The sequence below is a fragment of the Thamnophis sirtalis genome, unplaced genomic scaffold (genome assembly GCF_051295495.1).
Source record: "Thamnophis sirtalis isolate CommonGarterSnake01/CBP01778 unplaced genomic scaffold, rThaSir2_p1.2 scaffold_13, whole genome shotgun sequence".
Classification (NCBI taxonomy): Eukaryota; Metazoa; Chordata; class Lepidosauria; order Squamata; family Natricidae; genus Thamnophis; species Thamnophis sirtalis.
This window is the reverse complement of record NW_028261393.1, coordinates 20,459,524-20,483,645: the sequence shown is the minus strand read 5'-3', so window position 1 is coordinate 20,483,645 and position 24,122 is coordinate 20,459,524. Positions and strand designations below refer to the sequence as shown.

The window sequence follows — 24,122 nt, the reverse complement described above, 5'->3', positions numbered from 1 at the left end:
GATTGCAGTACAAAATTGTATCTCCTGGGCAGGCAAAATGGTATGGCATAAAGTAATTTGTAAGATTCAAGGCAATATCCACTTCTGTTTTAGGTTCACTTACCGTATTGCAGATGGTGTAATGTGTCCAAACCAGCTGGTAAAAAGCTGAAAAGTGATTTTCATAACTACTACAACTACGTTCATTGCTCTTAGGAAAAGAAAAAAAGCTCATTAAAAAGCTCTTCTTTGCACAACAAACTCAGAAAATAGGAACTCTGTTGGCAGACTACACATGTTTGGTATTACAGAAGTGGGTGTGCAATAATCCAACTCAATTCTTTTCACAAAGTGCACAGTGGTGGCATTGTCCCTTATGTTGTGTCATTAATTGTTCTTCTCTAGGCTGAGGGGCTCACATAGAGGGAGTTGTGGGACCCAAACAAATATGAAGACGTGGTAAAAAGTTTTGACCATATTTCCCAGAATCCAACCCGGTCCTTCAACCAAATGTCCAAAGCAGTTTGCAAAGGCATTCAAGTGCAATAAAAACAATTATAAATACAGTATTCTTTAGATCAGTGGTGAAATTCATTTTTTTTCCTACTGGTTCTGTGGGCATGGCTTGGTGGGTGTGTTGTGGCTTGATGGGTGTGGCTTGATGGGCATGGCAGGGGAAGGATTCTGCAAAATATTTGTTGGATAGATATTCCCTAGATTTTTCCACTGGGATATGCTGTGGAAATAGGAAGACTTCTGATTTTTGGGGATCCAATTCTTCCTTTAATATATAATGTGGTTGGTTTCCTTTCCTTCTTTCTAAGAGAATAACTGAAAAGAATCTGGTTATTCCCTTAATTTAAAAATATCTCCAAAGTTGCATTGTCAAAACAGAAATTGGGAGAACTACTCCAGACTTTCTGTTTTGTTTTCTATAATAGAATCTGAAAAATCCTTCTGCCAAACCAACCTAACCCTAATCTTGGTTTCCAAAATGAATTAACTAGCAAAAAATGTTTTGCAGTTTTGCCATGTTTGTGTTGGGGCGGAACGAGGATTTTGCACATTTTCTGCACAGATCTTTGTCGGGTTCAATCACCATTTCAACTGGGAAGCTGTAGAGATTTTAATCTAAGAATGCAAGGGAATTTCTAGAAGCTTGTTACATTGCCAAATTTTAGCCATCAGTAGCATATAGAAATTAACTTTATTTATGAAGTATCCAGAAGCAGCAACCAAAGGTCCCATATCTTTTAACCAACACCCAGATGAGCAAAAGCCACCATTATCACCACCATAAGCTCCAGACAGTAGCCTCATTCCACATATTCTGTCCAAAACCTACACAAGGCTAGCAGAACAAGCTCCATTCACCCACCCACACACCCATCCATCCCAATGTAGCCAGCCAACAAACCATGTAAGAGTACTGAGATTTTATCTAGTTTGGGAATGAATTGTTTGCAAGAAATGTTTGCAGGGAACACCATGAATTCCATAATTCAACTCTGGGCTGCCCATGTAGTCCACTGTTGTAACTCTATTTGTGTTTGTATGTGCGAGTCTGCGCACAGGGCTGACGCATTCAAAGCACTTAGCACAGGTTTTTCAGCTGAATACCTAAGTATTTTGCTCCCTCTAGTGTTAAGTTGCAAATTCTGCACAGCTATTATTTTATTGTAGATTCATTCTCACATCCTGCTGGCTACTGCACAAAGGCCCTTCATCATTTATTTATTTATTGATGGATGTGTCCTCAGGGTGTTTCTCTACCTTGCTTTCAATTTACAGGGCAAGAAGCAGTGGATGGAAACTAATCAAGAACAGAACCACTCTAGAACTAAGGAGAAATTTCCTGAAACTTTTAACAATGAATCAGTGGAATGACTTGCCTCTAGAAGTTGTGGGTGCTCCAACACCGGAGATCTTTAAGAGATTGGGCAACCAATTTATCTGGAATGGTATAGGGTTTGATGCTGGAGCAGGAGGTTGGACTAGAAGACCTCCAATATGCTTCCCTTTTTTGAGTGTGGTTTTTGATCTCTATCACATCCACCCATTAAGAGCCCTCTTGCTTTCACTGTGTGGTATACCAGATCTTTAGCTGTTTTGTTTTTAATCTACCTGAGCCATAGGTTCCACCTTCATTTTATTGAAAAGGTCTCTAATGATGCAAGAGTGAGATATTAAGCACCCAGGAAAAGGACACTGATGCTTGATTATCTTGTAGGTTAGTAAATTTTATTATTTATTTATCATGAAATTTATTTGCCGCCCATCTCTTGTCCAATGGTGGCTTACAACATAAAAACATATCATCGTCGTCATCAGCCATTCAGTTGTGTCCGACCCTTGGCCACTCATGCACTCTCTATGTCCCTCTGCCTCACATTGCCTCCTTCAGATCTGCCATGGTCATCTCCGTGTCATCTTTTATAGTGTCCAGCTAGCGGGTGTTAGGGCGGCCCCTTCTCTTTTTTTTCTCCTGATCACTCCGAGCATGATTGACCAATGAGCCAGCTCTCATGACATGAGCAAAGTACGACAGCCTCTTTTTAGCGATCTAGGCTTCAAGGGACGTTGTTGATGAGGTTCGGTCTAAGGACTTCTTTGTTACTTTTGCAGTCCATGGGATACATAATGGTCACCTCCAGCACATCATCAACTCATCCACCCTTCTCTTATCTGCCTTTTTCAGAGTCCAAATTTCATAGCCATAGGTAGCAATTGGAAAATTTTTACTGTGTTAACCAATATGCATTCGGTTGTGAAGCTGATTTCTTTACTCTTCCAGATATTATTCATGCCAGACATTGCAGTTCTTCCAAGTGCTATGCCTTCTGATCTCAGGGCTGTAAGTCACTACTTTGATTGATTTTAGAGCCCAGGAAGATGAATTCCTTTACTGTTTGATGGTCTTGTGGTCGATCTGCCCTCTTAACCTATGTGTTCTCTACAATTGTCATTATCTTTGTTTTCTTGATGTTATTAAGGTGCAGTCCAACTTTTTCATTTTCATCTTTGACCCTCAGGATTAACCACTCCAGATCCTGCACTTCAACAGTCATAAATACTTGTCAGTTGCCAAGCCTCTGAGTTTTGATCACCTGATCATGGGGGAAGCTGCACATTCTGAACTGTGAAAAAACAGACATAAGTCAAATTTTTCTGTGCCGTTGTAACTTTGAACGGTCACAAAAATAAACTGTTGTTGTGAGTCGATAAACACCTGTACTCTGCAGCCCATTCCTTAGTCTCCATGTTCAATTGCGCCCGGGCCTTACAGGTAGTCATAGCAACAAGACACCTTCTGCCTGCCTTCTCACAGCAACCGCGAGCTGTGACGCAATCAGGAGCGAACGGCTCTTTGGGCTACCTCTCCCCTACTGGTGCCCGATTGGCTGAGCCACCCGACTCCACCCTCCCCCTTCGCAGGATTGGTCGGGAAACGAAGCCCGTTGGTTGGATTTTTCCTTCTCTTGTCCACCCCCCCCGCCTCTTTCGCTTTCTCTTCGGGCCCCGTCTCGATTTATTATTGCGCATCACGCAGCCTCCCCCTCCTGGCGCTTTCCCGCGCGAAAAGGGGTGGGGCGGCGCCCTTAAAGCCGAAAAGGGGGAGAAAAGCCGGAGCGTCTGCAGTTTGGACGCCTGCGCGCGCCTGCCCTTTGCCGCGGTGCACGCCGGGATACGGAGCCGCGCTCTGTAAGGCCAGGCTGGAGGAGTCAAGATGGACGCAGGCTTCTTCCGCGTAAGTGCCGAGCAGGGATTGAGGCCCGCTGGGACGAGTGCGACGGGGAAGCTTAAGGCGGAGAGCCGAAGGCGCTCCAAGCGATCCGAAGCGAGGCCTCAGCCGCCTCAGGGCGGCCGGCGTAGCTGTGTCGCTGCTCTCCTTCCCTCCTCCGCTATCCTGCCAGGAGCCGCCGAGTAAAGAAAATGGCGGCGGAGGCGGCGACTCTCTTCAGCGCGCGGTAGAAACTGAGGAGAAAGACTCAGTTTCGGGTCGGTCCGTGCGTGTTCTCCCGGTCTTTTTCCTCTTTCGCCTTGAGTTATTTTGAGGCCTAAGCGGGAGGAGGGGGGCTGCCGGGGCTTTCTTTCCTCCCACCAGCTGCAGCCTTCCTCGACCTAGCGCTCTTCTACCGGGACACGGACTACAATTGTCCATGACTCCCGGCCAGGCAGCACATTAGATGGGGAGAGTTTCCCTTACTTTCGTGCCTTTTTTTTAATCCCCGCCAGGCACACACATACTCCCGAATTCCGTAATCAGCGTTGCCATTTATTACAAAACCAACGCCGTTATTTTATTATTTGAGTGGGAGATTCGGCGTGTTCGATAAACCAAGTGTGTGCATTTGTTTGTAATAGAACTATTCCGATTGATTCCAAAGCCTCAATAATTGTGTGTGTGTGGGGGGGGAATTGTGTGTGTTGTGTGGAGTCGTTTCTATTTTTTTTGGTGGAGAAAATAGTGTTACAGAATCTGCGAATTTTCCAATTCGAAAGCAAGTGATCTTAAAGTCAGCTTGTTTACAGCGAAAACTTAAAATGTAGCTAGTTTTCTTTTGTAAGCGCTGCTAACCTTGTCGGGGAAGAGAAACATAAACTTGGTTCAGGGTCCCAAATTTTACAGTCCTAAAATCAAAGTGAGAGGTACCAGTTCAGCGAAAATCCTCTAAACAAAATGCAAGCACGTTGGGCTTGATCAGCTTTTCTCTGGCAAAATGTCCTCAAAAATGTTTTAGAATGTTTTGGTTTGGAGAAAGCTGATGTAAACCCACTTACTAAATAGACAAAGCTGTACTGCAATAGTTAATATTACTGAATTTGGACTGATAACATCTGTGAGTAAACTTTAGGTTAGACATAACACTCAAATTAATTCTACCTTCCTTTGGTTGGTTTTGTAGACATAAAGTTAGGAAGCATGCCTATATGAGCTGCAGTGGTTAGAGTGCAGTACTGCAGGCAACTTCTGCTGACTGCGGGCTGCCTGCAATTTGGCAGTTTGAATCTCACTGGCTCAAGGTTGCCTCAGCCTTCCGAGGTGGGTAAAATGAGGACCCAGATTGTTGGGGGCAAGAGGCTGACTCTAAACCATTTAGAGCAGGCTGTAAAGCACTATTAAGCGATATATAAGTCTTACTGCTATTGCTGCACAGATTGCCTTGAGCCACTATAAGAAAAATGGTTTTGAGTAGATGATAATCAGTTTGGGGTATTGCTAGTTTATGACTGAAACTGGCATACTGTAGTACTAAAGTGAACTGCTTGCTTTCTAGGACAGTAATCTCACAGACAAAAATAATCCCCAAATGCTGGGATTACAAATTGTCTTTTACAGGCATTGATACTTTGTGGCATGCATACTAAAAATTAGCAGCCTTTCTTCTGTGTATATTGGGGTTGGATATCAAGCAAGCCACTGGTCAGATTTGACCACAATGGGTTATATAATTGTATACTTCATGTTATGTAAGTGGCAGTTGGCCTGTGAAATGGCAAGAGTGTAGACCCATGCTTAGCATTGCTGGAATCCCTTCATGCTGGACTGCACATTTCCTGCCCTACAACTCTGCCCAAACCATATTGATGCTTTCATTTTCAAGCAAAATAACTTTAGGAGAAAGAATGAATTAAACATGCCATATAAACCTGAAAATGTTTGATTAAATTAAATAAATAAATTTCAAAGCAAGAACAGTAACAACTAAAAATAGAATCTGAACTCTGAAATTCATTCTACGAAAAACAAATGCATTACTTACATTAAGTAACCTAAGCTTTATCTAAGGAATAAATTGGTTTCTACAATGCATATCTCCTCATTCTTTCATATGCACAAATGTATTTTTCTTAGTTTGCAAATTTTTGAAAGTAAATCTCAGTTTAATAGAACATTGAACATTAATTCTTTTTAAGTATTGTTTCTCCCACTTTAATAACATGTAAATCTTCAGTGGAATTGTTTTTGTCTTCACATTTTAATATTTTGGTGTAAATCAAACATTTGATGTCTTAACCACTACATCATAGTTTGATGTAGTGGTTAAGACATCAGACTGGAAACTGAATTCTAGTCCCTCCTGAGGCATGAACCTGGGTGATTTCGTACCACTCACTCACTCTCAGCCTAGGAAAGAGGCAATGGCAAATCACTTCCAAAATCTTGCCAAGAAAACTGCAGTGACTTGTTAGGCAGTCACCCAGAGGCCAAAATTGGCTTGAAGGCACCACAAAAAAACCACAATTGTACTTTAATCTTTTGATTGTTTTAATTATGAGTACAGTAAATAAGTTAAGGTAATGACACTACAAGTGAACAATCAATTCTCTCTGTGTGTGTGCGCGCGCGCGTTTGTGTGCATGCATACTTATTTGTAAGATACACTAATTCAAACTTGTTTGATTTCTGGGTGTTTGTATGATCTGATTTTCTCAAGACACAGTTTATAGTTGACAAGCCAGAAGGTTTATGCAGAGTGTTTTCCAAAGATTAGTGGTTGTTAAGATGAATCTGGCTTCTTCTATTGAGTTTGTTTGTCATAGGCCAGCTGGGAAGGTTGCAAATAGTGATCATATCATTCCTGGAAAGTGCAATTTCATAAATGCATGTTAGTTGTCAAGCACCTGAATTTTAATCACTTGACCATAGGGGTGCTGCAACTGTCTTAATGTGAAAAATTGTCATAAGTCACTTTTTTCAGTGCCCTTGTAACTTTGAACAGTCACTACGTTGAGGACTATATGTAATTGAATTATTTTATTCTTACAGGGTACAAGTGCAGAACAGGATAATCGCTTCAGCAACAAACAGAAGAAGCTGCTAAAGCAACTGAAATTTGCAGAATGCCTTGAAAAGAAAGTATGTTTTTGTCATATTTAATGAATTTATTTTATTTTTAATAAACATTTAACTTTGAGGTGAGCTTTTAGCTGCTGCTGTTCAAGTTATTTGGAATTTTGAGAGTCACGATGTAACAGAACAACTACATATAGAAGACAAATTAGGGTTCAGGTTGCAGTGTATACATGCATTTCCTTTGGAACATTTTTCTATTTTGAATCTACTTAATTCAAATTCCCTATAACAGAAATCAAATTGATGTACCTTAGAGACATGTTACTACCAAGAAGCTAAGAATAGAGCAGAAGTTCTCTCCCAAACAAAATACCTATTTCTTGTATGAACTGGTGATGAGCAAAGAAAAAAAATGGCTGGGGGCCAAATCAGAACATGGAATTTTAATATCCCACCATCTGAATAACAGCATCTCATTTTAGAACAAAAAGAGTAAAACTTTTTTTTTGAAACTTGAAAGGAAGGAATTGCATTACAGTAATGTCCATGGGCAGTATGTAGATTCCCTAGGCAGAACGTTGCAGTTTATCTTTGGAAGAATTGTTTCTGTTTAGGAAAATTCTAATGATCACTACAGATAGTTAGATGACATTAAAAGATACATTTTAATAAAATGGCTTCCAGTAATCTGTAAGAAAGCTACTAAGAAGGCTCACAAACCACATTGATTTGTGGATATACACTGGACATATCTGTATATATCTTAACATTATTTATCTCATTCTGTAGGTTGACATGAGCAAGGTAAACCTGGAAGTAATCAAGCCATGGATAACAAAGAGAGTAACAGAAATCCTTGGATTTGAAGATGATGTAGTAATTGAATTTATATTCAATCAGCTGGAAGTGAAGGTAATAATTTTGCTATGGTTGTTTTTCCGTATACGTAATTGTATTGCTTAATTGTTCTGTGTAAACTGAAATTTTTCTGTGAAAAAAACAGTTGAAATTAGGAGGGATTTTGTTGCAATGCATATTGTGAATAATTCACTTCGTAAAACATTTGTTGACAGTTTTAGTGAAGGTGCATAGTATGCAAAACTGCTCAGGTGAAAAATCAGACTTACTGTGTTGATTTTGCTGTTACATGTTAAGCTACTTTGACAGCAATTTTCTAATGATGATGTGATTTATGATTTAAAAGGCCTGAACCAAAATGGAAGTTATTCCTTGCGTCTGAAGTATAGCACCATCACCTTATTAGGTCACAGCAGAGTGAGTGTCCAATGTCGCTCTGACCAACTCCCTTGATGATGCAGTGTGTGTTTGGAGGTGAGTTGTGTAAAGTGGCCGAACCAAAGACAGAAAGCATCCAACAGAAAGAAATTGGGCAAACCTTTACACTGCTCTTTAAATTGTTTTGAATTAAATCACATTAAATAATAAAGAATGAAGTGCAGTTCTAAATTGGTAAGAGGCGTTCAGTGGAGACCTACTCTGTTTAGAACTATGTTCAGTTGGGATGGTGGGCTTAATATCTGATTATAAAAGTACACTTCAGTTTAATTTAGAAAGCTGTTTTTCACTGAAATCAGTGGCATGGCACCCCTCTGATATCAGCGGAGCTGGACTGCACCACTGGAAAACAGCTAATCGATAGCGAGACATACTATACAACATGAACTGCGTAAATGAACTTGCGTTCATGATAAACAGTCTTTTATTTTGCACAGTCTGCCGCTGCATTCCAAGAGATAGTAAAGAGTATTTCTCTGAACCATTGGCAAAATGTTCTTATTCTAATATTCTCTATGCTCAATCTTTCTTCCAAAGAATTCATCTTTGATTTGACTGAACAGTTGAAATTTCAACTGAGAAAGGTATTGATGTTTTCCTTTAAAAAAGACATGCTGTAATTTGAATGTAGGTTTTTATTTTAAGTATCCATATTTATAATCCCTTAATGTATTTTAATAGAAATTATGTTAGGGGAGCTGGTTTAGGGGAACCAGATGAAGTATGAAATTGTGGCAGGAAGTAGTTTACTAATATGCATTAATAAAAAAAACGTGCGCAGTTTTAATTCCCCTTTATAGAAAGCATGATTTGAAGTTTAGAACTTTTTTAAAAAACTTTTTTTTCTTTCTGTGGTTGTGTACTCATTATTGCTTGTTCGTCTTTTGCAATTTAGATAAATGGTATAACATTAAACTCAAGGTGATTGAGTTGCAGTAGGGAGTCGGAAGCAAGCCAAGGGAACATCTTTCTCTACAGGGGACTTGGCGATTCCAAACCCCCCCAAAGTTCCAAGAAGAAAAAGAAGACACCTGGAATCTGTACTTGCTTTGTGCTGTTGAGCTGTGCTTGTTACATGGATCTTGTTGCTTTGACCAGCAACTTTAGAACTAAATTGCCCACCTGTACTGTGAACCACACTTGACCTCTTAATCCTTTGTGACCATCACATAATTGTCGTTAAGAAAATGATGGCAGCTTTCATTCCATTAAATAGTTAGTGGAGGTTTAGTTCAGTTTACTGATGGAAGTCAGAAAATGCATGCATAAATTCTTTTTCAGTTTTCTTAGCAGGATTTCAGTGATATTGTAGATGATGATTCTGTAATGTTCTGTGTACAGCTTCTGTCCATTGTACAGATAACTTAAAAGAATTTTTCAAGGATTGGTACCAAAGAATGCTGGGGGAAATGTTTAGAAAGTTAATTAGAAGAATCATACACCATTTATTATGATGCTGCTATGGCAAATTAATGGCCCTATGTTTCAGTGGCTGTACAGATCATACCTTCTTATGAAATCCACAAAGGATTAACAGGCCACTCTGAATGTAATGGTAAGACAAGAGAATGTTGGTTATTTGTTAGGACAGTTACTGAACAACTTTTAAGCAAAGTTTTGTTTTTTTTAAAAACAAAAAAACTAATAAAATGAGTGTAATATGCTCTTGTCCATGGTAGAAGATTAAATCAAAATAAAGAATAACTTGACTGGGTTTGGTTTTTCAAATAACCTGTATTTCTTCCTGTCATATCTCTTTACAGAATCCTGATTCCAAAATGATGCAAATCAACTTGACTGGATTTTTGAATGGGAAAAACGCGCGAGAATTCATGGGAGAACTATGGCCGCTGCTGTTAAGTGCTCAAGAAAACATTGCTGGTATTCCATCTGCTTTTTTGGAGCTGAAGAAAGAAGAAATAAAACAAAGACAGGTGGGATTATGTTAAGGGTGGGGTATGGGTTTAATCTAAGGCCAAAGAATGATTGATAGAATGGAGTAGCTCTGGAGAAAATATTTGAAAAATTAATATATGATCTGAAAATCTGTAATAATTACTTTGGAAAAAATATAACAGACCAAAGTGGATAGACACTAATTATTGAGCTGCAGTATCTTAGATTTTTTTGGTTACTAAACACTTGACTGCTAGAAAGTTTTTTTAAAAGATGTGAGCGCTAGAAACATTTGAAGACATGAACAATTAGTTTTTATTGTATGCATAAAATCTACAAAAAGATGGTCTGATTGCTAGCCGAACAGTGTTCATTTCTGCTGTGAAGAATGGAATTTGGTTTTGCATAGTTTTTAGTCATGAGGTTTTGAAGCCAAGGTGCTTAACTATCTCATTTGTAGGACAATCTTTTTTTAAATTAAACATTACAAATTCACCAAATAAAATGTATCAGAAAGCGCAAATTTCATTCTATTATTTGTCTTTAAAGATTTGGAGGCTCTAATAAGATGTTAAGAGTACAACAAAATGCTCTGTTATTTACTTCTAATTTACTATAGTATGCACTCTCTTTGTGTTGTTTGCCACCCAGAGATTTTATCTTTTCCTGTCAATTTTAGTTATTCCCACCAATTTTCTGACAGAAAATCAGTGGCACTTCTTTATATGTTCATGTATTTATTATGTTCCTGCTGGGATTATAACTATAAAAACTTTTAATTTCAACAAAGAAAACATACACACCCCTAGCACTGTCAGTAATGTAAATAGAGTAGCATTCAGCTTTTTGTGTGCTTTTTAATTAAGAAAATGTTGGTATTTGCTGTTTCAGATTGAACAGGAAAAATTGGCTTCAATGAAGAAACAAGATGAAGACAAGGATAAGCGAGACAAAGAAGATAAAGAGAACAGAGAAAAGCGGGACCGCTCTCGGAGTCCCAGAAGGTGATATTTATTTGCATATTGACTCTGAGAATGTTTTGAATATGTTGGTTGAGCAACTATGCACCAAAATGTTTTTTAACGAATGTGCCATCTTACGCTTGCTGTCTAAATGTGGTGGTTGAAGTGCATTTTTGCTTTGCTTTGCTTGCTGCAGGTATTTAGCTGAAGACATGAAAGAATTAAGGGTTTGCCCATATATATTGCATCCAGCCACTCAGTTCCTTTACACTAACTAGGCATATTGAACACGAACTTCTGTACTGGGGCTTCTGATAAGGCCGAGCTCCAACCCTTTGATGAACTTTAAGGGCCTTCATCCCAAGTACTTTCAGGCTTCCCCAGGTACAGTACTCCACACAGGCAGAGAGGAAGGAAAGGGCAGCCTACATGGCATCAGCCCAGCACATTTACAGTCCTTACAGTTACAAACTAAATGTCTCCAGAAGATTACTGAATGCAGTAATTTTACCTTTTCAGTCAGCAGTCAAAATAGAAGGTTAGGGATGTCCTGTGATAAAGGTTCTTAATCAAAATGCATGTTAGAATGAGATTTTTTTTAGATCTATCCTAAGCTAAATTTACATTTGTCTAGACGCAAATCAAGATCTCCTTCCCCTAGAAGACGTTCATCTCCTGTTAGGAAAGAGAGGAAACATAGCCATTCTCGATCACCCCACCACACAGCCAAAAGTCGCAGTGTTACACCTCCACCAGTAAAAAAAGAAGAGACACCTGAACCAGAACCTTCCATGAAAGTAAAAGAAACATTGATCCAGGAGGCCACATCTACCAGGTAACATCACAGATGATTAATTCTTTTCCTCCTGGTTTTGCAATGTTGATTATGATAAATCAATGAAATTAAATGTTATGTGCACTGCTTATTTTTTATCCTTAGGGCTTCTGAAATACTGGTTGCTAAATATCCGGTTATATAACATATAACCTTCTGCTAATATAGTCTTGACTTCGTAATTTATTTTAACAGTGATATCTTGAAAGTCCCTAAAATTGACCCTATGCCAGATACTAAGGAAATATCTCCAGAAAGAGTTTCCAAAAAAGAAAGGGAAAAAGAAAAAGAGAAGGCTCGTCCAAGATCTCCATCTCGATCTAGGTCAAGATCAAAGTCTCGATCACGTTCCCCATCTCATTCAAGACCAAGAAGACGTCATAGATCACGATCTAGGTTAGATAGTTCAAATTCTTTCTGAAAATAGCTCACCTTATATCTAACCTTATTAACCATTGTGTGTGTTACCTTGTTAATAATGATAAATCAGAATATTAAATATATGAAGCCTTAATGCTTCCGTTTATCCATTCTCAAATGATCCTCTTTGGTTTTTTTGTAATGTATCTTCATACTTATACTAGCCTTATACCTGCCTTTCTTGATGCATATTATCATAAAGCAGTTCCCTTTCTCTGCTACACAAGTAAACATGTAGACTAGTTTGTAGTTTTGGCATGTAGGCAGGTGCTATTGCTCTTCCTTCCCTTGGAAGCTTTGTAAACATTGAGTTCTATAATGGGTTCAGTATCTGATTTTTTTATCATTTGTACGATTAGGTCTTATTCACCAAGGAGGCGGCCTAGCCCAAGGAGGCGCCCATCTCCTCGGAGAAGAACCCCACCAAGACGTATTCCACCTCCACCTAGGCATAGAAGAAGCAGATCTCCTGTGAGGCGGTAAGAATTTAGAGGCAACAGTCACTAGCACTGAAACTTTTTGGGACTGTCCAATCCTGATCTTTATTAGGTCTTAGCTCCAGTTCCAGCAATTGTACTTCAGAAAACTCCAAGTAGGTGTTGTGGCCCACCAGCAGAGCTGGCAGCAGATTTGTGAGGGAACATGGGCCAGTCCTAGAGCTTGGGGAGGGCTCTGTGTTGAAGGCAGAGAGGGGGCCAGGGTCTATGCTAGTTATCAGCTGCCTTCAGAGGTAGACATCAGTGAGGCAGATGAACAGCTGGAGCCTGTTCCCAGTGTGTGCATGCACAGAGTTGCCAGACGAAGGGAACAGCTAAAGAACAGGGGTCGACTTGGGAGTAAGGCCACAGGCGGATGATGAATGGCTCCTCCCAGAGGAAATAAAAGAGGAGCGAAAGGGGAGTGGCGTTTGCAGCCACATAAGGTCTGTGATTGTAAATCCTCGCTTGAAAGACTGCTTGATTTGAATGAGAAGAATTCACAGTAAATTAATAAAAGGGTTTTTTGTCAGGACAAGGAGTTTGCTTCATGCTCTTAGGAAGCCTAGGTCAGAACAGTAGGAGGAAGCTATGCTACATTTTGTTGCTGCTTATGCTACCCACAACTCTCTGGGTTTCAGGGAGAAAATAGTAGAAAATACATTTCAGGTTGACTTGAAAACATGAGTTTAATTATGCTTAAAATCCTGATAGGAATAAGTCTGTTTTGCAACACAATTCTGTTAGGGAAACAAGACTATGAAATTTTATTCTACTTCTTATTTATTATTAAATTTTTATATCACCTATATTGAAAAATTTGTCATCTTACAAATTAAGACCTTGTTTTTTCTTTATTGGTCACATTTTAGAATGATATATCAGTTTAGTTGGAAATATATTTGTGACTATGCTTTTGGCATGAGGGCTTTCAAGGAAGAACACGAGGATTGTTTGCAATGTTGTTTAAAACCCCTTCTCTGACTTCTTATCTGCCCACTTTCTACTGTTGATGATACTGACATTTGTAAAGATGAGACAGACAAGACAGCAGTTGAATTTGCTTAGTAGGATTATAAGACATACAGATTTTTAGTCATATGGCTTTATTTCTAATGAATAGTGCTCAAGGGAGGTTCTTTCCCCCCCTCCCTCTGTTCTTGGGAATTCTACAATCAAAGGTGGAGTCATCAACTAGATGAGAGCAACAGAACTGACCACAATTGTAGTCAGAATTCTGTAGGCCCTGCTTTAAATGTAACGTGATGAATTCAGTTTAGTTGCTGACTCTATATGTGTTGGTCTGGATGTTTCATGTTTAGAAAAGGAAAACGTCAGCTATTTTTCAGTTCCCTTATTTTGAGTGATTTTGACCAAGAATAAAAACATTGTGTAATATGTTAAATGTTCTTGACTATCCCATTCTCAATCCAGAAATATTCACCATTACTAAATGGTATTTAACCTATAAGGTTGATGCAACCAATAGTTCTGCATAATGTAGAAAATGAACATTCTGTTATTGGAAGGATCATATTAGGAGTTAGTAAAATCTATGTGAAACTGCAAGGCAGATTAATCTTCAGACTAAGTTTAGGGCATATTTAATATCAAATTTAACGTTTTAGGAGGAGAAGATCATCAGCATCATTATCAGGAAGTAGTTCATCCTCATCGTCTTCACGTTCTCGATCACCACCAAAGAAACCGCCTAAGAGAGTGGTCTCCAGCCCTCCTCGGAAAACAAGAAGGCTTTCTCCTTCTGCAAGCCCCCCAAGACGAAGACACCGACCATCCCCACCTCCAAGTCCTCCCCCCAAACCCCGCAGGTCACCAACACCACAGCAGTCTAATCGTACAAGAAAAGCCCGTAGTTCTGTTTCTCCTAATAGGACTTCAGGTAAATGGAAGTATTTTTGAAAATATTCCAAGCCATTCTGATAATGTTTTTAGCCTCAAATTCTTCTGTGTTAAAGTGCTTAATTAGACATTACCTAACTTTGAAAGAAAATTGCAATCTTTCCAGTAAGATCTGCTTTCCAGGCTGCAACTTACTGTATGGAATTGACCAGGAAATTAGTCCTTTTCTGCATTTTAGTTACTTGATTTGTATGTCACATTTTTCTTAATATGATGAAATAAGTAGGCTTTCTCTTAAATATTGACAATTTTTAATGATGATTTGCATAAGAATGGTTCACCGACAAAAGGGCGACCGACAAAACCACGACCGACTAAACCGCGGTTACAAAACCGTGAGTTCTAAACCGCACCGACGAATGAGTGCTGAATCGCGCCGACAACAGTGTGCCGACAAGCGCACTGTAAACCTAACCCTAAACGTAATGCTAACCCTAAACCTAACCCTAAACCTTAAGTTAAACTCTTAACTTAAATCGACCTTCTGTCAACGCGCTGTTGTAAAACGCCCTTCTGTCGACGCGCTGTTGTCGTCGCGTTGATGATGTCGCGGTTTTGACAAGCACGTTTTTGTTGGGCCACGCATAAGAATCATAAATGAGTTTTAAATTTGTTTACTTTTTTCTTCTCAGCACCTAAACATAAAAATATTGAAAAAAGAGAATCTCCCTCACCTGCCCCAAAAACAAGAAAAGTTGAATTGTCAGAATCAGGTAGGTTTCAGAATTGTCCTGTATTTTCCAATGTCTGATAATGAAAAGAATTAACTGAAATTCAATCAGTTAGATCCTAATACCCATTGTAGGTACAATTTAATTAAAATCAAAAGTAAGAACAACTGAACAACAGCAAAAGTTGCAATCAGTCATCATTTGATTTCCATAGCCAAAAAGCCTAAAGGAACTAAAGCTTATTTTTTACATTTATACAAAGAAAGATCGCGGTCGGTATATATTGAGTCTCAAAGTACTTTATTAATATGAGCTATAATTCTTTCCTGCCTAATATTTAGAAGAAGACAAAGGTGGCAAAATGGCAGCTGCAGACTCCGTGCAGCAAAGACGACAGTACAGAAGGCAGAACCAGCAGTCTTCATCAGGTATGGTATTTTATGTTCTTTTGTACGTATACTTGAAATAAGTTGTTTATTATTTATTGGGGTTTTCTTCTCAAGTATAAACTATAATTTGACATAGACTGGGAATTTTTGTGTCCTGACACCAAGTCTTAGATATGAGCAAAAGTTTGCTTTTAGAAATAAGAGACAATGGTGCATAGAGGAGGGGAAATGAAGGGAAATGTAGTAAAGCTTTGTTCATTGCCCATGAATCCCAAATATATATGAATATATTAAAGCACTTCATAAAAATTACAGTATTTTATTTTCTTGGGTAGTGGAGAGTAAAAGTTTTAGTCGATGCCTGTCTAGGTTGTTTTCTGCCTAAAGGACATTGTGTTCTTGCTTGTCATTGCCAGGTGTTTTGGTTCTTTGAAAAAGCAAAACCTAAAAGTTCCCGTTGAACTAATAAAAATTCACAAGTGAAAATTATGTAAATATATAGTTGTGATCCTCCTCTTCCCTCCCACTATAACTAAAGTTCTGTATAACAAAGAACTTTAACAATCCTGAAAATATTGTTAGTAGTTTCTCAACTTTAACCCTAATTTACAATTGTAGGGTAGACCAAGATAAAGCTTTAAATGGGCAGAAGCATTCCATTTTGCTTTTAAAATGGTTTATCAAAGCTTTTTGCATTTTTCAATACTTCACTAAATTTCTATAGCAGAACAGAGTTGGAAGGGACCTTGGAAGTCTTCTAGTCTAACCCTCTGCCTAGGCATATGATTTGAGCTGCTTGGTTTGCATCCTGTGGGGCTACTGAATAAATAATTGAATAAGTGTGCTTCCTTCCCTTTCTGTTTCTAGTTTGTAGTACAGAATACACTGAATATTCTGCACTGAAAAGTTATATCACATTTTAATAATGATTTATTGTGGTTCAGATTCTGGTTCATCATCATCTTCTGAAGAGGAACGACCGAAAAAGTCAAATGTGAAAAACGGTGAAGTGGGTAGACGACGACGGCATTCGCATTCTCGCAGCCCATCTCCTTCTCCACGAAAGTGGCAAAAAGAATCTTCTCCTCGGTAAATTCTTGTTGTGTGTCCAGGCTATTTTTTTTGTTACTGATGGTTTCTTGACCATCTGATAAAAGCTACTGGATTTTCTGAATAGATCGCAGTGAACATAATTCAGTTCCTGACCCATTCTGAAAGCATGTGGCTACATTCACACATCACTCTTAACATATGGCTTTTCTGTTCATGGCTAGTTTTTAAAAAATAAGCGTGGCTTGAGATATCATAGTAAGCCATAAAATCATGGTTTATAAACCCTAATGCCTGAGTTCATACCCTAATGAACCATTCCATGAATATAGTGTGAACCCAGCTATCATGTCCAGTTTTTGCTTTCATTTTGGCCATGACAATTTTGCGGCTCTGTTCCAGTCTTCTCGGTTTCATCCATTATTATATAGTTTTGATAGCAACATAACGGGTAGCTGTTTACCTGATGAATAAGGGATTTGTTGCATGCAGATACAGGCCAGTTTACACTGCAATGCAACCTATATTGTAACTTGATCAGTTTTTGCCTGCTAATTGAGATTCACAAATGAATTTTTTCCTCCCTCCACTGCTGTCAGGATGCAGATGGGAAAGAGGTGGCAGTCACCAATTGTTAAAAGGTTGGTCAGCAGGTCATTCTGTTAAGAGTTAAACTTTGTGTTTTGAGATTAGAGCAGTTGCTGCTGATCTGATCACAACCACATGTTTCTCCATTCTAGAAAATACAGTAAAATAAGTAAATAACATAAATGGTGGTGTAAAGGTGAAAGCTAAAATAATGAAAGTAGAATAATGGAAGAACCGATTAATTGATCTACTTAATGTTTACTAAATTGCAAAAGTGATTAAAATACATCCCTTAAACTGGCAATTTTCATTTATTTGATCACTGGGCAGAAGTTTAAAAATAACAATTTTTAAAAACAAAAACATATCCATCTTCTCTCTGAAGGCAAAAGATCAAGATATTTTAATGAGAGGTGATATGTATTGTGATAAAAATGAGATAAAGACTATTGGACATATTTGGCTAAAATCTTCATAGTTGTATCGGTTACCCAGACATTTTCCCTTAATGCACCGTGTCTCTGGTAGAGCTGTTTTCATAGCAGGTGGGGGGTCTGCCAGGAATGGAATGTTTAAAGTGGAGATCTGCTACTTCTGTACAAGTTCCAGTAGTATTCTGATGGCCCTCATCAGTGTGAGTAGGTCAGTTGCCAGTAACAGGTAGTTCTTGCTGAACAATGAAATTGGCAACTCCATCGCTAAGTGATACCTTTGTAATGTGCAGTGTCAGGTTAGCACATCAACCTACGCTAGCAGTTGCCATTGTTAGGTGAATTCTACATAGTTACAGTGTCCCATGTTCATTTGATCACCTTTTGCACATCCTCTTGCCAGCTTCCCCATTGACTGTCAGAAGCTGGCAATGAAGTTGCAAATGATCATGTGACCGGGGTATACCATGATTGCAAGCTAGAGGCCGGGCGTCTAAATCACAATCGTGACTTTAGCACCCACCCACCCCCCAATTCAGTGCTCTTGTCTATTTTGAAAGAAAGGCCTTGTGCAATAGAAGACATTCTGAATACCACCTTAATTGCCAAATATATGTCTCCAAGTTTCAATTATACACGAGTTGCCTACTCAGGAAATCATGCATAAGGCTATTTTGTTTTGCCAGCAAGTGTAAGGTTTTCCTATCATGGAAGCCAGGCACTTCGTAAAGCAGGAAACAACTTGGTGGTTTCCAGATGTCTTCAACTGCAGCTGTGACTCCTGACCACTGGCTGGTGGTTTGGGACTGGAGGAACTATAGTCCTAAAGCACCGCTTTATACTGTAACAGCAGTCTCTTAAGCACCCCCTTGCTCTTTCACATTTATTGCCCTCTTTCCTTATAGTAGGAGGAGGCGAAGTCCCTCCCCACCAGCAGCCAGAAGAAGACGGTCTCCTTCTCCTGCCCCCCCTCCAAGACGTCGCAGGTCACCATCACCCCCACGAAGAAGGTAATGTTGCATGTTTGTAGAAAATGCTAGTCCCTAAGCTGGAAATTGGGATGTCCAGCTCCATAGCATGCATTGTAGCATTTTCTTTTTGGGAAGGAACGTTATTCATTCAATAAGTCTAAAACATTTTCTAATACTGCTAATAATCAATCCCTTCAGGATGATTTAGCAGAAATATTTTAAAATGCATATGAAACAACTAAGAACAGAAAAAGCCTTCACCTTTATAATACAAGATTTTTAAAAAAGTAGGAACATTTAGCAATTATTTTAGTGAACAGGTTTTAACAGGTGATTCTCAATATGTTTTTGCCGTGATAATATAAGTGCAATTGCAGTTAAGTGAAAATGTACCCTCTCCTCTATTTCACTGTATTTTTGCCCTTTCATTTTGTAAGTTGCCTAGGTAGCAACCCTTGTAACTTGGTGATTTGATCAATGTGTTTATGCGCCTTCTTACTTCTTAGGTCTCCTTCACCACCCCCTCGCCGGCATTCGCCCACACCCAGAAGATACTCTCCTCCCATCCAGAGGCGGTATTCTCCTTCTCCTCCTCCAAAGAGACGAACGGCATCTCCTCCTCCCAAAAGAAGGGCTTCTCCTTCTCCGCAGCCTAAGCTCAGAGTCTCTCGCTCTCCACCACCAAAACAAAGAAGCTCTCCACCCGCAAAAAGACGTTCGCCATCTGCATCTTCCAAACACAGGAAAAGCTCCCCTCCAAGCAGGTCCAACCGGGAACCCCGCTCTCCACTGCAGAACAAGCGGCATTCACCTTCACCGCAGCCTAGACCTTCACGGACCTCTGCCAGCCCCCCATTGTTGCGTAGGGGTCCTTCTTCATCACCTCCGCGAAGGCAGTCACCATCTCCAACCTCTAGGCCCATCAGAAGAGTCTCAAGGACTCCAGAGCCCAAGAAGTCAAAGAAGTAAGCAAAACACATGGAACTGTTTTAGATCTGTGTTTTTCAAACTTCAACTTTAAGGCGTGGCTGGGGAACTTTTGTGAGCTGAAGTCCATACATCTTAAAGTTGTTAACTTTCAAAAACATGGATCTAGATTGTTGGGCTACAACTGTAAGAGCTGTGGTGGCTCAGTGGTTAGGATGCAGTATTGCAGGTAGTTCCCACTGCCAGGAGTTTGATCCTGACTGGTTCAAGGTTGGCTCAGCCTTCCATTTTTCTGAGGTTGGTAAAATGAGGCAAATTGTTAGGGCAATAGGCGGATTCTGTAAACCACAAGAGGGGGCTATGAAGCGGTATATAAGTCTTAAGTGCTCTTACTATAATTGCTCTGGAATTGTAGGAAAACTGTTTCCCCAGTCAAGGTGTGTAGTATTCTAGTATCATAGGTATTAGGAATAAAAACAAGGTTTTTTTCCCCCGCTTTGGAATCAATAGGCACTATAAAATTCACAGCTGATTTGAATTTTCAACATTGATTTTGCTTTCTTTTCTAGAAAGTGTAACGTGTTCTGCTTCTTCTTTCTAAGGGCTTCTCCACCAAGTCCCCAGTCTGCAAGAAGGGGTTCTTCATCTAGGTCAGCTTCAGTGTCCCCTGAACCACCCCCCAAGAAGCATCCAGCACCTCCCTCTCCTGCTCGATCAGCATCTCCTTCTGCTCACTGGTCACCAGTAGCACCTGCAAAGAAGGCTAAAAGTCCAACTCCAAGCCCATCACCTGTACGAGTAAGTATCTTCGGCTGTAAATTTATGAGAGTTTGTTTGATCAACTCTTTTTAACTGGTTGGAACAATGACTGAGATTATACATTACTTTTAAGCTGTAATGCAAGGTTGGCTGAGTTCAGTTCATGAACGTGTGAACTTGTTCCAACTGCTGTATAACTAGCAGTTAAGTGCTCAGATATATCCACTGGTGTGACAGACCAAATTCTGTGGACGTTGATGAGGAAAGATCTATAACTGGACCCTTTATGTGCATTTGATGGACAGACTTATTTTCAAAGTGAAAGTAAACAAAAGAGATGTCTGTCAAGACTCAGCTTGGAATTGTTACTTGCCATGTATGGGGTGGAGATGAAATTTTTATAATGTATTGTTTTAAATGATGGCTTGATCTTCCAGAATTCTGATCAGGAAGGAGGTGGTAAAAAGAAGAAGAAAAAGAAGGATAAGAAGCATAAAAAGGATAAGAAGCACAAGAAACACAAAAAGCATAAGAAAGAAAAGGCTGCTGTAGCTGCTGCTATGGCTGCTTTTGCAACACCTGCAGAGGAAGATCAAGAAAAAAATGTAGAACCCAAAAAGGTGAATATTTAGCCTCCGTTTAAATAAGCTTGAGTGCTTTTCTTCATCTTTTAAGATTGAATATTGATATGGCTAAATATTTTAAGAATTCAGGGATTATATTGAAATCTATTGCGATAGTACTCTTGCAGAGTCTAAGAATATTCTTTTTCTAGGAACAGTTTGTGTTTGGTTTTGGAATCTATATAATTTGGGCGTTGATAGGTGACTTAACCTTAAAACCAATGTGCAAATGAGATTGTCCTTCTCTAGTGTATTCGATGTTGAAATTACTAGCAGGACTCCCTGCTTTTTAGGCTGCTTGTTTCACGAAAGTTTCTACACTCTGGCCAAATCTAACCCAGGCTCATATTCTGTAACTATAGAAGTAATTGCTGACTTTCCATTGCGTTAAGGAGACTGAGAGTGAAGCAGAAGATAACCTGGATGACTTGGAAAAACACCTGCGCGAGAAAGCTCTGAGGTCGATGAGGAAGGCGCAGGTATCTCCACCATCTTAGGATGAAGCAGCATTTGATTTCATGTAAATTTTATTTGGTTTATACTCAAGATTTCAATTTCAAATTGCTAAAATGTGTTTGAGCTTTAGACTTTAACATTGGTTGTAATAATTGCTAGGTTAAAGTTCACCATGTTTATTAAAAAAAAAGGGCATGGATCTTCATTACAAAAAAAAACATTTGTATTAGTGACCGCCTTTGACAGTTGACATGATTTTGTTAGAATTTTCTTAAGCAGCAAGGATCTCTTCCCCTCCCTATCCCTGTTCAATGGTTTTAAAAAGGGCCTGGCGAAACTTCACAGTTTCTCTAAAATGGGTGGGCAACTATGGCCCCTTCACGACCTATGGACTTCAACTCCCAGAATTCCTGAGCCAGCTAAAGTCCACAGGGCGTAAAGGGCCATGGTAGCCCATGCCTGCTCTAAAAGGTCATAGTACAAATGCTTACAACATTTCTATTGTAAATTCTTGCTCCAGATCTTTTGTGTTTTGTAGGCATGAGACAACCACTCTTGGCAAAGAATTATGTGGGAACACTTGCCAAACACCCAGGTTTCTCAGTGTTTCCTAATAATTTATGTTTAAAATTGGCACAACATATCTACTTTATAAACTTGCTTGGCAGAAGGCAGTGGATTCATTATATGATAAGACTTATTTGGAACACTGGATTTTTAATTTGTACCTTTTTTTCTTTTATCCCCTTTACCTTTAAAAAAAACCAGTTCCTGTGATCAAAAGTCTCAGCCAAATTTGGCATAAATTTTTGTTTTGTGGAATGTTGTTGCCCCATTCATAGTTTTCTTTTGTCTTGTTGAAGTCCTTTGGAATAGTATGTAAGTTTCAGAGTTGTGGTTTCTGAAAACCTGAAGGACCTGAACTTTGGATATTGTCATGTTCACATTGGGGGTTTTATTTTGTTTCTGTTTTTTTAAACTAAAGCTATTACAAAGCTTGTGTATTAAACAAAATAAATTTCTAAATTTAAAGGATCTCAGCTTCCTGTTTTAATTTCCCCCCTTCCCTTCTGATTTTTTAAGAAAATAATATGTAGAGATATTGAGGGGTCCAATCTTGTTAATTTGAAGTAAAATAATTTGCATGAAGGGGACTTCAAAGAATGTCAGAAGAATACATCATGAGATATTTCTTTTCCTAGAGCTTTTAGAAGATGGTGCCCCTCATCTAATACTCTTTGTATACTCTGCATATTGGAAGCTTCTGTGGGACCATGCATTTCAAAAAGTTTTTGGCACTTCCCAAGCACACCTTTTCCTTGTTATAAAATTGACACACACACACCTATTCTAGCCCAATGTAGAGAACAGGGACACAATTGCTTGTGGGGAACTTCTAACACCAATAACGGCATTTACAAACTAACTTCATTTCATAGGTGAGAAAGAGTTACTGGACGAAGTTCTGAATCTGCTGGCTTCTTGACCCTCTTTCTCTCATTAAACCTGATTTATGCATAAATATAAAAAGGCAGTGGATGAATGAAATGACTCTTAAAGGAAAAGGAAAATGGTTCCAGCAATGGCTTTCTTATCTCATTTGTTTTCCTTATCTCTATAACCATCTGCCAGTCCCCTCTTCACATCTTTTCAGTTTCCCGGTTTAGCTCCAAAATGGCTGTTTGTTTACATCAATCTAAAATCCTTGAGTTATCGGACTTTATTATCTGTATGCTTCTGGATCATTTCCGTGTGTCCTTTGTAGGTTAAAAGTGGCTAAACAACTTTGACATATGTCTCAAATCATAAACATAAAAGCCCTAGTTTGTTCTCATGGATGGCTTGTTCAGAGAAAGAAGCCAGTATCACTGATTTTGAATGCTAAATAAATTATCTCCCTTCCCAATCAAGATTTTGTGGGTGGGCCTGGAGACCCCAGGTTGATAGGGATCAAATTATTTGTGTTTGTTGCTGCCATGGGGTATAAAGTATTCCACAAAATTTTGAATGTCAAACCTCTTTAAAGCTAGGCTTGGCAATCAAATATTCTAAAAAGTATCTAGTCCTAGGGTGCAAGAAACTGCTCTGGTACTGAAAAATAACATTTCAAGCTTGAGCTACAAATATTCATCTTTATTGGTGAGAAAACTGACAAAAATCAAAATTTATTTTGTGAAACTTTGAAGATAGTGTTACTTTAGTGAGACCTTTTCAATATCATATTCTAGTTCTTTTTGGTTTTAATTCCCTAAATTATCAACATGCTGATCCAATGTTTCTTGAAAGTACTTACCCTGTTTCCCCCAAAATAAGACCTCCCTGGATAATAAGCCCAATCGGGCTTTTGAGCGCATGGGCCCTACCCCCCCCCAAATATTGCAACACAGCAGCAGCCATGAGGTGACCACGCTCGCCAACTGCACCTCAAATATTAAGACCTCCCCGAAAATAAGGCCAGGTGCCTACTTTTGGGGGGGTGTCAAAAGAAAATAAGACTCTGTCTTATTTTTGGAGAAACACAATAGAAGATAGTCTTAATTTCTTTTTTCCATTGGGGCCCTGGACTTTAGTTGTCATTTTTATGTATCTTCTTAACACTCTTGTGTTAAGCAATGACAGCTGATGATCACTAGAGGGTGGACTGGATGAAGTGAAAGAAGCTTTTTTCACTTGA

The 24,122-nt window shown here is 39.1% G+C and overlaps 1 protein-coding gene across 4 annotated transcripts; it reads left to right on the top strand.

Annotated features, from left to right (window-relative positions):
• The first annotated feature begins 3,492 nt into the window (after window positions 1–3,492).
• Window positions 3,493–22,483, top strand: SRRM1 (serine and arginine repetitive matrix 1). Of its 4 annotated transcripts, none has more exons than XM_014062467.2 (18): window positions 3,493–3,727; window positions 6,752–6,841; window positions 7,568–7,690; window positions 9,838–10,008; window positions 10,862–10,974; window positions 11,567–11,767; window positions 11,963–12,163; window positions 12,547–12,666; window positions 14,292–14,563; window positions 15,216–15,296; window positions 15,596–15,682; window positions 16,588–16,732; window positions 17,293–17,334; window positions 18,618–18,722; window positions 19,190–19,648; window positions 20,213–20,408; window positions 20,807–20,989; window positions 21,385–22,483. In XM_014062467.2, the coding sequence occupies exons 1-18, from the start codon at window positions 3,707–3,709 to the stop codon at window positions 21,487–21,489; spliced, it is 2,715 nt and encodes a 904-aa protein (XP_013917942.2). In that variant the 5' UTR covers window positions 3,493–3,706; the 3' UTR covers window positions 21,490–22,483. The 4 variants fall into 4 exon arrangements, with proteins under 4 accessions (XP_013917942.2, XP_013917944.2, XP_013917943.2 ...); XM_014062469.2 differs by having other exon boundaries at window positions 21,355–21,492; XM_014062468.2 differs by lacking the exon at window positions 17,293–17,334 and having other exon boundaries at window positions 3,495–3,727.
• The last annotated feature ends 1,639 nt before the right edge of the window (window positions 22,484–24,122 follow it).

Coding starts and splice junctions, on each gene's coding strand:
- SRRM1 (XM_014062467.2), top strand. CDS start 3,707: ATGGACGCAGGCTTCTTCCGC. Junction 7,691..9,837: donor TCAATCAGCTGGAAGTGAAG/GTAATAATTTTG, acceptor ATCTCTTTACAG/AATCCTGATTCCAAAATGAT. Junction 11,768..11,962: donor CAGGAGGCCACATCTACCAG/GTAACATCACAG, acceptor TTATTTTAACAG/TGATATCTTGAAAGTCCCTA.